At 41.6% G+C, this 14,736-nt stretch overlaps 1 protein-coding gene across 1 annotated transcript in view; it reads right to left on the reverse strand.

Annotated features, from left to right (window-relative positions):
• The window catches only part of LOC124136629 (fibropellin-3-like), a 45,453-nt gene that overhangs the window by 2,066 nt on the left and 28,651 nt on the right, over window positions 1-14,736 (reverse strand). The window contains exons 3-5 of the mRNA XM_046502611.2: window positions 11,586-11,699; window positions 10,788-10,901; window positions 9,177-9,290 (exon numbers count right to left, since the gene is read on the reverse strand). Of these exons, the coding sequence (XP_046358567.2) occupies window positions 9,177-9,290; window positions 10,788-10,901; window positions 11,586-11,699 (342 nt within the window). The remainder of the gene's footprint in view (window positions 1-9,176; window positions 9,291-10,787; window positions 10,902-11,585; window positions 11,700-14,736) is intronic.

Below are 14,736 nucleotides of genomic sequence, written 5' to 3' on the forward strand. Positions count from 1 at the left end.
TCCAGGAACTAGGAGGCAACAGTATTAGGGTAACACTATTTTTCTTCAGAATACAGAGGCCTTCCATTAACTGCCCGACGAAGGAGAGCAGTTGAAAAGACCGAGACCTTCTGCAAATGATAATGCCCTAAAAAATAGCGTTAGCGTGATTATAGCTCAAACGGATAGCATTTGTCATCATATTAAATTATACAATATCGGTTTTGACACATTTACTGCAATTAACGAAAATCGAATGTCACTGACCCACGTTTACAAATATGGAAACGACATAGAACAAACCAGACGACGCCACTATTGAACGTCATATGACGTCAACTAACAACGGGCGTGGTAATGGCCCGTCGTTCAGCAATATGAGGAGGGCATTATCAAGTTTTATCATTCAAAACTCACATATCCCACAGGAGATATCGCTTGGGTGAGATCAACCGATATCTACATTGCAGATGTAGCTGCAATGAAATTGCATCACAATGTTTTGCGGACCATTGTGATGCCATTGCTTACCATGACGTCACAGTCAGATGATATCACTAATGGCTTTACACTTAAGACACTGCTTATTACTGTCAACAAACTGAAAAAGTTGGAAGAATGATGTTGGGTGATATATAAAATCTCACGCTCGTGTCTTTTGACGTCAAAACGTCGAGATGAACCACAACGTTCATAGAAATTTCTGCTTTGCAAAGTAATGGCACAGTTTTTCAAAATGGCTGCTCCAAAATCACGTGACTTTTGACAATGTCTCAATGCAGATTTTCCAAGTGTTTTGGTTAAACAGAAACATATATGTAGATTTGTACACATATAACTAGTAACATAATATAGTCAAGAACACGCTCTGTTTCTTGCCTGTGAACTGACTAAATTTGACAAATATTGTCTGACAACTAAGAGTCAACTAAGAGTCAAATAATCATGGATGCCTAATGGTATTTTTCAGAAAGATTTGTTTGTTTGTTGTTAACGCCGCACTCAGCAATATTCAAGCTATATGACGGCGGTCTGACATCAAATATATCAACACTCGTTAGGGTGGCCCGGCCCAGTTGTCTCAGGTGCCGCGTTTCTCTGTGCAGAGTTGCGTCCCTTGGGCACGCCAGAAACCTATGATTGTGGGTTCGAATCCCGCTTCGCCCCGATTATGTTTCTAGGTTTGTCAGCACCATACCCGTGCTCGTGGGTTTCATCGAAGAGGTAAACGTCCGAGACCTGCATTACTCCGGGCTTTCCTCCCACATTAAGCTGACACACCGTGATATAACTGAAATACTGTTAAAAGGGGTGTTACACCCAATCTCTATAGACGATCGCTAAGATCAATGAACAACGAAGCGGGGTGCATTATTCTTCCCCGCCCTTAAGGCGGGGGAGTATACGGGCGAGGTTAATTTTAGAGCATGTAAGTCGACATGTTGGTTTCTTTGAAATTTCAAGCCACACAGTTACCGAAACGAAACATACAAATCATGTGAAAAGTGCGTGAAATGTTGATGTTTATCTTTTCCAGCAATAAGAGATACTTCAAAATCGTCTTGCTATTCTGAGACTTAGTCACTTTTCGTAATACTGATAACCCATGAAATTTGTTCATTTTGTTTTTAAAAGAGCTAAAAATGATCCCATTTCGCTAAAGTTAACCGGTCTATATTTTGTAAGAATAAACTATTGCGCATTAAGCGATTATCTCCTTTAGCTATAGGCGTAGTATAGAAGTGATAAATTCACGCACTGACCTTGCATTGCTGTACATCGTATCTTATTCAAGCTGTATCACTGAGAGTGAGTGATTATCTCCCTTACCCAAACAGCTCAATTGCGCACTTCCTTTTCAATGTATCGTATATTCCAGGAAGGAATTTAGGCCAAGCCTGTCACGCGCACTCGATTTTCACACTGCTATTGCAATACATTGTTCAACACGATTAAATAACAGGCTTCTATAAAGTATGACTTTGTTCAATAAACAACGGGTTTGATATGAGAAATTCTTTATTAGTTGTCTTCATAATCACATGTATGGCGCTTGCTGTGCATAGTTGAACACAGCATTGTTTTAAATACTTCACTGTATGTAATGTATGGTACATACCGTTTCAATCGGCGGTTTACGTTTCTGCATGGTTTATTGCTTTGACAAAAAAACAACAACTTCCAGCAGAGATCATACACCCGTATATGTTCATTGCTTCTGGATACATAGGAATTGAACAGGTTGGTCTGAAGTTTGCAATTATTTTCCAAAAGGATAATACGGTTGCAGGATATTTTCACGATGTTTGGGTTGAACATAGTAACATTCTTCTAAACAAATTTCCAATCTAAGCCGGAAGCAATCACAACACAAACCCAGTTAACCAAACGGAACAATATACAAGAGTGAGTGAGGTAGTTGGGTATTGGGTATAGTTTTCCGTGTCAGCTTGAAGTGGGAGGAAAGTCTGAAGTGATGCAGGTCTTAGACGTTCACCACTTTGGTGACACCACCGAGCAAGGGTTTTCTGCTGACAACAAAATCGGGGCGAACCGAGATTCAAACACACTGTCATAGGTTTCTGGCGTGCCCAAGGGACACAACTCTGCATAGCGAATTGCAGCATGCCCCCGTAAACAACTGTAAGAAACTATTATGCAACAAAGATGTTTTAGATGAGATATGTATTGCGGAACATTCCATGAAGAAACAGTGGCAATATTACACAATCACAAACTACAAAATTCATGCACAATAAACGACAATTAAAAAAACACAGGAACATTCAACATTCAAAAGAGGTACATTATAACAATTTAATTTCTAAAACAAGTGTATTATAATGATATGGAAACAATATGAGAATTGAGCAAAACTATGGTAATGTTGTACATACATGTACAAGGAATTTGTTTGTAATTGTTGATATGTTAACAGATCTTGGAAGTTGTTTCTGGATAACTGTTGGTAAACGTATTAAGAATCTGCTCCTTTTAACAGAGTGTACCAAATTCTTTATCATGATTGGGGATTATTTGTAATTCTCTTTCTTGGTTGTATTATGTAAGACAGTGCGTAATGTTGTTCATCTTCTGAGACATCACATGTTTCACAGAGACGTTGTTCAAATGGGGTTGGTGTTTTTGTATATCTACAATTTTTTCAATTTTTAGTTTGTGATTACTAAAACGAAGTTTTGAGAAAAGTGACCTATGGCCTTTGTTTTTACAATATGTAAGATAATTCTCAATATTTATAGATAACGTGACCAAACTGTACGTTCCTAACTTGCTGCTGGATAAATGGGAATCCATTAATGATTCCGTGAATTTTTACATATGAACTGAAGTATATTTAGAGTGGATTCATTACATTTTTTGTGTTTACTATTTTAAAAGTTTGCTTTATTTAACCCAACCAACATTTTGACCAGAAATATTGATATTTGTTGCAAAAGCATGCTTTTGAATGACATTTGTTGTGTTATCTATATAGGATTTTTTTTATTGGTACAAATAGTGGGTATATATCAAGTTTTGCCTGACAGGCCCAGTTTTCTTGCCTGGGTTTTCTATGTGCTGACCAATTAAAGACACTGTTTCTTTTATTGTGCTTTCCAAAGATATGTACATTAATAACAACCAATTTGTACTTAACACAAATTCTCTCCTCCCATAGTTTACACTTCCTTCCTCTGCACATAACATTATATTGCGGGGAGCTATTGATGCTCTGCAGCAATCTCTACTTGTATGATTACACATGGATCTATCATGACCTCATTTCTGTTGATACGCATGTGCGCTTGAAATTTTTTTATGGAAATACTTGGATTTTGCAACAGGATAATGACCCCAAATCCACCGCAAGACATGCGCGGCAGTGGTTGGTTGACAACAATGTGATCGTTTTGGACTGGCCTAGCTACAGCCCGGACTTAAATCCTATAGAAAATGTGTGGGGACTCATGAAGGAGTCGGTGATCCAAAAGGGATTGACAAAAGTTGAGGACACGAAGCGTGAGGTGACTCTAACCTCTACCATAGGAAGTATGCCCAATCGTATAAAACTGTGTTTGGAAGCAAATGGTGGTCTGATAAAATATTGATGTTACTGTGATGTGATTAAAGAAAGTTTGTGCTCACTTAAAATATGTTTTATTTTTAAAAAAAAATTTATTTATTTTTTTTTGGGGGGGGGGGGGGGGGGAATTTATATCTTTACAATTTTAAAGATTTTTCAATTCTCAATAATTATGACTCATATGTACTATTGTTTTTATAATGTTATTGTTTTGTACATTACAGGATGTCATTATCTACTTGGGCAATAAACACTCACACCCGTAGCCTATGTTTGAAATTGTATTTTCCATCACAAACCCGGTTACAATATGACAATCGGTATTGGGAGAAAAGGTACATGTAATCGACCTGAGGATTGTTTGAGCATATGCGGGAAATACCCACCTTAAATAGGGGTAAATATTTTTAAACCTTGTACATTTAATCAACATCCTTAAAGAGGCTGTACATAATGTTGATATCTCATATAATCATTAAACGACTCGTGGTTGTTGTTTATTGTACAATAAAACACTCGCTCCTCATGGTTTATTCTCCCTGCAGTGTTGTATTGTACCCCACTCGTCGTTTATTTCTTTGACAGTGGCCCGCTCATTTATGATAACATGCGGGCGGTTTAATGATAATTTGATCCATTTTGGCTATAAAATAATGTTAAGCGGGATGTTTTGGTAGTCAGGTTGGAACGGATGAAAATATAATAATTAATTTTGTATTTCAAATTGCTCTGTGAGAATTTGCTTTCATGAATATGCTAGCCATGTATAATATTGCCTCATGGAGAAACTCAACGGCCTGTGATTATTTCTGTAACTGACAGCGTAGCCGCGAATAGCTGCAATACTGCTGATGCGACTTTTAGCAATATTACTCACTCACTCAGTGACGGTGATAGTTTAATTTCCAGCTTTCGGACACATTAATGTTTTCACTATTATTGGACATTCATGTACACAATTTCTTTTGTTAAATTAGGTTGAGCATGTTGAGTGTTTTAATATACTCACAAGCAAAAGAAACGCAAGTCGAGTATGCAGTATACATGTTATTTATTTTCAACAGTAAAGACAAGAAATACTAAAAGGGCAAGATTGACAATTTTTTTTACTGAAGACAGTTTAATGGATTAAAAGGCATATGCCATAATTGTTTTTTTCAAATGTTAAGGGCTTACACAGTTTCGGGTCAATACCCAAAATGTCAGTCAATACCTGGTGTGACCACCATTAGCATTGATCACTGCCACACATCTCCTGTACATTGAGTGGATCAGACGATTTGTGAAGGCCCTAGAGATCCTCCTGCACACACCCAGAGCAGCTGTGTGTGGTTCATCGACAGTTGTAGGGACTGGGCGCACATTGTGCAGACGCCTTTGAACCTCATCCGACAAGTGTTTGATGAGGTTCAGATCAGGGCTGAGGGCTGGCTACGGTAGAACACGGATGTCGATTTGTTGCAGAAAGGCCATGGTAGCTCTGGCAACATGGGGACGGGCGATGTCCTGCTGGAAAATGTGTTGTTGATGTTGTGCAAAAAATGGAACAACATGGGGTCATTGATCACTGCGGTCTCCTCCCATTAGTAAGACAGCCCAGTTGTGGGACACCTTAAAACAACAATGTCATACCTAGTTGCACATGCTAATCAGGTAATTAACCCCTATACTGAAATAGACTTGTCTAATTATAGACAAAAGAAATGACTCAAGATGCTTGATACCCTCTTTTACTTTATTTCATTCAACAGTTTAATTCATCCATCCCTTAAATCCATTGTTTTAATATATTCGCCACTTATAGTTCAGTTCACAGTTCACATCACAGTTTACATCGAGGTTGTCACACTGACACAACCTTAATCCATTTTCAGAAGTTTGCCAACAGCATCCAAGAACTGGAGAGGTGTCTTGACACCCTAGGATAACTGATCCTTCAGTCTGGAAAGTCGATTGTCAATCTCCTTGTACACACGCTTTCTTGCTGGTGGAGCTGCACCTGGGTCTAACTGAGATAGCTTGGTCTTCTCAGATTTCTCAATCTTCTTGATGATCTCGATGAACCTGTAGAGATTAGGATGACGATGATTCAGTGATGCATTGAGGCGACTGTGGAAACCCTCCAGGTTGTTGTTGGTCCTTGGGCCGAATGTCTAGTGATGGTTCCACAGCGAAAGAGGGAATCTGGCTTCATAATCCACCCAGTTTGTGACTCTGTAGTCGTTGAATTCGTCAGCATTCGGTACATCGGGATACTGGTTCATGGAGTCAATCCATGCATCCTGAACCTGTTGAAGAGGCAGCAGAGGCAAGGCAGCAGCTCGTCAGATCCACTGTTCCACAAGGGGGTTATCTCTGTATCCTACAGCAAGACCAAGCTCTTGTGTCTTCCGCCAAATCACCTGGGTAAAGTGGAAGAAACTCTGTCCGGAGGGCTCTAATGGCAGCAACTTCAAAGTCCTCCTGGAATGTCTCTGGGTTGAATGGTTGGTTCAGTAGTTGTTGGATGTGGACTTTCAACTGAGCAAAGAGGCGTTGGTAAGTTGTAGTTCGACGATCAGGCATCAATGCATAGACAAGGGGTTAGGTAATGCTTCCTTTCCGTGCATGCAGTATGTAAAGCTGATTCCAAAGATCTGGGCAGGCAGAGAAAGTACCATCCATTTAGACAATGGAAGCTGACTGGAGGACTCTAAGCTGATCATCAGTTGCAAATACCAGCATCTTGTCTTCTTCACCGTCGGCAAAAAGCAGAAGCCACTCACCATCATGGGTCTCTCTCCAGGGTGCTGCAATGTCGACTTCAGCTCTGGTTTTAGGGAGTTTTGGGATGGTGTGACTGCGGTGTCTGTACATGGCGCTGCCGACTGGGCTGAAGGAGGGAAATATAGCCGCAGCCTCCAGATCATGTCTCAAGACCTCGTCGTTGTAGAGGGCTGGCATAGGAGTGGTTGGCCTACTCTTATTAATTAATCCGCTAATCATGGGCTGTGACCATTGTTAAGTGGGTAGACTGGCTGTGTTTGTTTAATTAATCCCACCTTCTCCACTGTCTTACAATGGGTGTCTCACTAATGGGATGTCTTACAAATGGGATGTAACCATCACTGCCACACATCTCCTGTAAATTGAGTGGATCAGACGATTTGTGAAGGCCCTAGGGATCCTCCTGCACACATCCAGAGCAGCTGTGCGTAGTTCATGGGCAGTTGTAGGGACTGGGTGCACATTGTGCAGACGCCTTTGAACCTCATCCCACAAGTGTTTGATGGGGTTCAGTTAAGGGCTGAGGGCTGGCCACGGTAGAACACGGATGTTGTGTTGTTGCAGAAGATCCATGATAGCTCTTGCAACATGGGGACGAACGTTGTCCTGCTGGAAAATGTGTTGTTGATGTTGCGCAAAAAATGGAACAACGTGGGGTCGGATCACTTGGTCGATATACCGCTAAGCAGTGACGCTGTGTCCTCGACCTTGACCAACATTCAGAAAGCACATGGGTCCAAGTCTCGCATTAAGTCCAATCCCTGCCCATATCATGATGCTAGGTACACCCCATGGATCCCTTTCCACAACGTTTCTGTCAGCGAAACGATCACCTCTACGCCGCCAAATTCTGACTCTTCCGTCTGCATGGGAGACACAAAAGCGACTTTCATCAGAGAAGATGACACGCCGGAGACATCTGAGGTTGTTGGAACGGAGACGTCGGATCACAGTGTCCCGACTAATGTGTCGATTATGTGTTCTTATGATCTGTCGATTCATTGAAATGGTGCGTTTTGGCGATTCGTTTTTTATGTTGCGTTTTTACTCGGGGCTTCCAAAATGCAACCAAAAATATTGATAATACCATCAGGCTTCAGTACATGCTAAAACTCATATCAATTTATGGTTCCGTGTTTGTTACCTATTTGCTTAAAACCACTTACGTTTCTTTTGCGTGTGGATATATAAAGTACATAGGAAACTGTCACAACAGGAGATGACTCAGACTTTGTGTATATAAATTACATAGCATTTTCAAGCTCAAGTCATAATTTTGCTAAAAGCTACTTGGAGAATGAAAGAAGCATGACCAAAGGACTACTAACGTGCGCATGCGCCTTGACCTATGATGTTACGCATGCGCACGGACAGCATCTAAAACGCGAGATCGCAAGATTGCGAGAAAATGAAATGTCGCATCCTCGCTTTCTCGCGATTTCGCGGTTTTTTTTGCCTAATTTGACAAGTCGAGATTGCGAGATTTCGAGATTTTGCATCATGTCCAAATGTCGCATTCTCGCGTTGTCAACTTTTGGCAAGAAGTGCTATTTACCAAAAACACGAGAATACAAGATCGCGAGAACGCGAGATTTAGGCTAAATCTTGAATTCTCCTTTTTGGGGCATATTAACCTCTTTTCCAAAGGTCGAGATCGCGAGAATGTCCCTAGGAATCCCACTCAATCAATGACATGCCCTGATATAAATGACACACTGTTGAAAGCGGCGTTTAACCAAATTACAATTACAACTACTACAACTACCACAACTGCCAAAACTACTACTACTACAACTAAAACTACTACTACTTCTCACCCCTACTACTACTGCTGCCCAAACTACTGGTCCTACTCCAGCTGTTGCTACTACTGCTACTGCTACTGCTACTATTACTGCTACTACTACTGCCACCCCTACTTCTAGGGCTGCTATTGCCACTGCTGCTACTCCTGCTACTGCTAGTGTTTCTGCTGCTATTACGGCTGCTGTTACTGTCGCCGCCACAGCTGCTACTACTACTGCTGCTTCTGTTGCTGCTACTAATCCTAGTGCTGCTACTACTGGTGCTGCTGCTATTACTGCTGTTACTACTACTACTTTTGCTGTTACTACTGCTGCTACTACTACTACTACTACTGCTGCTGCTTTCTCCTGGTTTGTCAGCACCATACCCATGCTCCAAGGTTCCACTGAACTGGTAAACGTTGATAAGACCTACATCAAGTCGGGAATCCCACTCAATCAATGACATGCGGTGATATAAATGACACGCCGTGATATAAATGACACACTGTTGAAAGCGGCGTTGAACCAAATTCATTTCGTCCTTGTCATCCTGCACCTACTTTCACACATCAGACCCGTGAAGCCAGCAGGACAGGCACAGCTGAACCCAGTGGCACTCGACAAGCACATGCCTCCATTACGGCAAGGGGAACTGTCACAGTGATCAATCTGGGCTGCAAAATTAAATATAAAGGTTAGCTTCCAAACTGTTTCGAAATCATATAAAGACTATCCACAAGTAAGACTTACTTCACTACTACAACTATTTCAACTACTACTACTACTACTACTACTACTACTACTACTACTACTACTACTACTATTACTACTACTACTACTACTACTTCAGTTACTACTACTACTACTACTACTTCAACTACTACTTCAACATCTTCAACTACTACTTCAACTACTACTACTACTGCTACTATTACTTCAACTACTACTACTACTACTACTACTACTACTTCAACTACTACTACTACTATTGCTACTACTTCCACTACTACTGCTACTACTACTTCTATTTCTACTGTTACTACTGCTGCTACTACTACTACTGCTGCTGCTGCTACTGCTGCTCTTACTATTACTGCTATAACTACTGCTGCTGGTGCAACCACTGCTACTACAGCTGCTGCTCCTGCTGCTGTTGCTACTACTACTGCTGCTATTCCACTTTGTACTGCTGCTGCTACTACTACTGCTGCTGTTGCTACTGCTGTTGCTATAACTGCTCTTACTACTTCTCCTTTTGCAGCTACTGCAGCTGCTACTACTACCACTGTTGCTGCTACTACTACTACTTCAGTTACTACTACTACTACTTCAACTACTACTTAAACTACTACAACTACTACTTCAACATCTACTACTACTACTTCAGTTACTACTACTACTACTTCAACTACTACTACTACTACTACTTCAACTACTACTTCAACTACTATTGCTTCTACTACTACTACTACTACTACTACTACTACTACTACTACTACTACTACTTCAACTACTACTACTATTACTACTGCTACTATTACTTCAACTACTACTACTACTACTACTTCAACTACTACTTCAACTACTACTGCTACTACTTCAACTACTACTGCTACTACTACTTCTACTTCTACTGTTAATACTGCTGCTACTACTACTACTGCTGCTGATACTGCTGCTCTTACTATTACTGCTATAACTACTGCTGTTGGTGCAACCACTGCTACTACAGCTGCTGCTACTGCTGCTGTTGCTACTGCTGCTGCTACTACAGCTGCTATTCCACTTGGTACTGCTGCTGCTACTACTACTGCTGCTGTTGCTACTGTTGCTGCTACTACTGCTGCTATTCCACTTAGTACTGCTGCTGCTACTACTACTGCTGTTGTTGGTACTGCTGCTGCTATTACTGCTCTTACTACTTCTCCTTTTGCAGCTACTGCTGCTGCTGCTACTACTACTGCTGTTGCTGCTACTGCTACCAACATTTTGATTCCTGGTTTGTCAGCACCATTCCCATGCTCAAAAATTCAATCGAACTGGTAAATGTTGATAAGACCTACATCAAGTTGAGAATCTCACTCAATCAATGACACGCGGTGATATAAATGACACACTGTTGAAAGCGGCATTGAACCAAATTCATTTCGTCCTTGTCATCCTGCACCTACTTTCACATATCAGACCCGTGAAGCCAGCAGTACAGGCACAGCTGAACCCAGTGGCACTCGACAAGCACGTGCCTCCATTAACGCAAGGGGAACTGTCACAGTGATCAATCTGGGCTGCAAAATTAAATATAAAGGTTAGCTTCCAAACTGTTTCGAAATCATATAAAGACTATCCACAAGTAAGACTTACTTCACTACTACAACTACTTCAACTACTACTACTACTGCTACTATTACTTCAACTACTACTACTACTTCAACTACTACTGCTACTACTTCAAGTACTTCTGCTACTACTACTTCTACTTCTACTGTTAATACTGCTGCTACTACTACTACTGCTGCTGATACTGCTGCTCTTACTATTACTGCTATAACTACTGCTGCTGGTGCAACCACTGCTACTACAGCTGCTGCTCCTGCTGCTGTTGCTACTGCTGCTGCTACTACTGCTGTTATTCCACTTGGTACTGCTGCTGCTACTACTACTGCTGCTGTTGCTACTGCTGTTGCTATTACTGCTCTTACTACTTCTCCTTTTGCGGCTACTGCAGCTGCTACTACTACTACTGTTGCTGCTACTACTACTACTGTTGCTGCTACTACTACTAACATTTTGATTCCTTGTTTGTCAGCACCATTCCCATGCTCAAAAATTCAACCGAACTGGTAAATGTTGATAAGACCTACATCAAGTCGAGAATCCCACTCAATCAATGACACGCCGTGATATAAATGACACACTGTTGAAAGCGGCGTTGAACCAAATTCATTTCGTCCTTGTCATCCTGCACCTACTTTCACACATCAGACCCGTGAAGCCAGCAGGACAGTCACAGCTGAACCCAGTGGCACTCGACGAGCACATGCCTCCATTAACGCAAGGGAAACTGTTACAGTGATCAATCTGGCCTGCAAAATTAAATATAAAGGTTAGCTTCCAAACTGTTTCGAAATCATATAAAGACTATTCACAAGTAATAGACCGCCTCCGTGGTCTAATGGTAGACCGTCCGCCCGGAGCGCGGAAGGTCCGGGGTTCGATCCCCAGCCGCGTCATACCAGAAGACGTTAAAAGATGGTACTTGTTGTTACCCTGCCTGGCGCTCGGCATTAAGGGGCTTAAACAAGGACTGGTCGGCTCAAAAGACACAGGATTAAGGGCGTCCTTGGTCTTTTGTTTACAAACTCTGAGAACTGTAACATGAGAACCATAATATGAGAAATCATAATATGAGAATCATACCATGTTTAAGACATGACATGAGATTGTGCATCTTGTCAAGGTTGTCAGTTTTGGCCATGGGTTTCTTCTATGGAAAAGAAATGTTGAGCCTGAAATCAATGCATTTGGAATCCTTCATTGCTGGTGGTATTGTGAGGATCAAACAGTTCCATTACATCTTCAAAGGACCATCCACGAGCAGCACGATGGGTCAACATATACAAACAGTACATACCACAATGTGTGATGTATTGGTTTGGAAGAGGATGAGGATTCCACTGTTGCATTTTTTATCCCACGAAGGTCATGACATCCTGTACGTCTGGGTGTTATTGGTATGGTTTGAGTCCATAACTGTCAAAATAATGAATGATGCCTGGTGCAAGGCGATACACACATACCCAATATTGTCCTAAAAAATGACTGGGGTCCGTGTTTAAAACGTATGCTTTGGGATACCATTCATGCGGTTGGCGTAAAGTGATCTCTGGCAAAGGTGCCTTGGTAGAGAGGTCAGAGCACCTGGGTCCACTTGCACAAAACGATCTTAGCGCTACAATTATTGTAAATCCTTAATTTGCAATCTTAACTCCAAGCCGTCTTGCGCTAAGATCGGGTTGTGCAAGTGGAATAGGACAATTGTATGGCGATTGTAAAGTTGATTGTAGCCGCCTAAGATCGATTGTAACTAAGATTTTGTTCTGTGCAAGTGGGCCTTGGTCTCGTTGCACATAGTCTTTGGTGGTCACTCCGTGGTCTAGTGGTAGAACGTCCGCCCGGAGAGCGGAAGGTCCGGGGTTCGGTCCCCGACCGCATCATACCAAAAGAGGTTAAAAGATGGTACTTGTTGTTACCCTGTCTGGCGCTCGGCATTAAGGTGCTAAAACAAGGACTGGTCGGCTCGGAGTCAGTATACTGTGTCTGAGTGGGGTATTCATGTTAAACTGCGGCATGGTATCTCAGTGAGCTAGCACTATAAATCGGCATCAGTCCGGACTAGTACAAGCAGCCACACATACACACACACACACACGTGCATGCACGTCGCTATATAAGTGCAATAATCTTGGACGCGACGTTAAACCCCATTTCACCTCACCTCTTTGGTGGTCAAGCCAGGGAAGGCACCCTTGTCGTCCATCAGAGGATTGCAGGACCGACTAATTTCCTGGACGGTTTCATATTCAAACTTGCCAGTCTGTCTTGGGTAGTTATAGCAATAGCACCCAGATCAGCAGTCAGATCCACGACCCATAGCGTGTAGCCATTTCTGAACTGGTCCAGGGTGAGGTTGCAGGGATGTTCTTGCCTCTGGTGTCTGGTGTTGCGGAACAGGTTTATGTAAAGTTGTCTGAGCGCTGCACTGTAGTCCTCAAAGTCACTTTTGATTTCAGTTCCATGAAATTCCTGCCCATTGAGTTTCAACTTGAGGCTGGTCACTTTGAAATGATGGAAATGGAAGGGATTCTTTTGCTGGCAGCAAGGGCTTTGTTGTCTGCCAATCACAGGACGACCCATTTAAGCAGCTGGCCTCTAATCTTTTAATCTTTGTGGAAATCATTCCCTTGACTTGGACTCGGGTCAAAGGTTATTTGGCCATCACTCCTGGTAACATGTGTTTCACATATTGTTCCCATATGGCAGGATCAATGTTTTCTTGACATACATAAAACTCGGCTTTAGTCCGTTCAAATTGACAGTTGACATCTCTAGCACTGATCAAACAGAAATCAATGGGGCTACGAATCAGTTGAACTTTCATGTGGACCCCCTCCTCCAAATAATGTTCTTGGTGAAATAAGTCACAGTGTAGACGACCTGTCAGTTCAACTTCTTGGATGGGCAAAATGACCAATTGTCGTGAGACAAGGCCTGTGTTTGCATTCCGGGCGACAGCATTATAATGATCCATTTTCCAGCTCCATCTGTGTAACAATCTCATTAAAATCAGATCTTAGTTCTCGCTGCCGCTAAACAAAGATCTGAGTACATCCCATTACGGATCACGTCAGACTGACCTTTCGCGAACTCTGACAGATCAATAGAATTACTGACAAGAAGTTGACATTAGCCAATCAGAAGGCAGCTTTCTCGTTCTTTACGGCACTAGTGAGTGAGTGAGTTAATATTTAAAGTCACATCGGCAATATTTCAGCCATATCGTGACTTGAACAAGGTATAGCATATATAAAAAACTGTCATCAAAGGACAGTACAACAACAAGCAATATATCACAGATCATAATTTAAAACTAGTTTTAGATCAATAAAATGATTGGACTACGACGACACATTATAAAAACAGGCTATTAATCACCAACAACAAAAGTTAGGCCACTATACTAGGGACCATGGGGACTATTTTTGCTACCTGCATGTTTTTTACGGCACTAATTTCAAACTGGCGACTACGCTATGAAACATATTTTGACAAATTCCCACTTAAAAATTTGAAACCTGAACAAAAGAACATTCTCAAATGGCTAATATATGGTCTAGATTGTATAGATTCAGTCGTGAAGCCTGTAAATATCGTTTGGAATACCCCGTTTTAAATTTTTCGAGGTTGGATGATTAGAAATCACATTCCGACTGTCACTTTCATGACCTGGTAAGTGACGCTCTGATTGGTCGGATGAAAGGTTATTCTGACGTGACCCCTAATGGGATGTCCTCAGATCTCTCTTAACCGTAGCATGGACTAAGATCTGATTTTAATGAGATT

Source organism: Haliotis rufescens, unplaced genomic scaffold (genome assembly GCF_023055435.1).
Source record: "Haliotis rufescens isolate VD_foot unplaced genomic scaffold, xgHalRufe1.0.p SCAF_12, whole genome shotgun sequence".
NCBI lineage: Eukaryota > Metazoa > Mollusca > Gastropoda > Lepetellida > Haliotidae > Haliotis > Haliotis rufescens.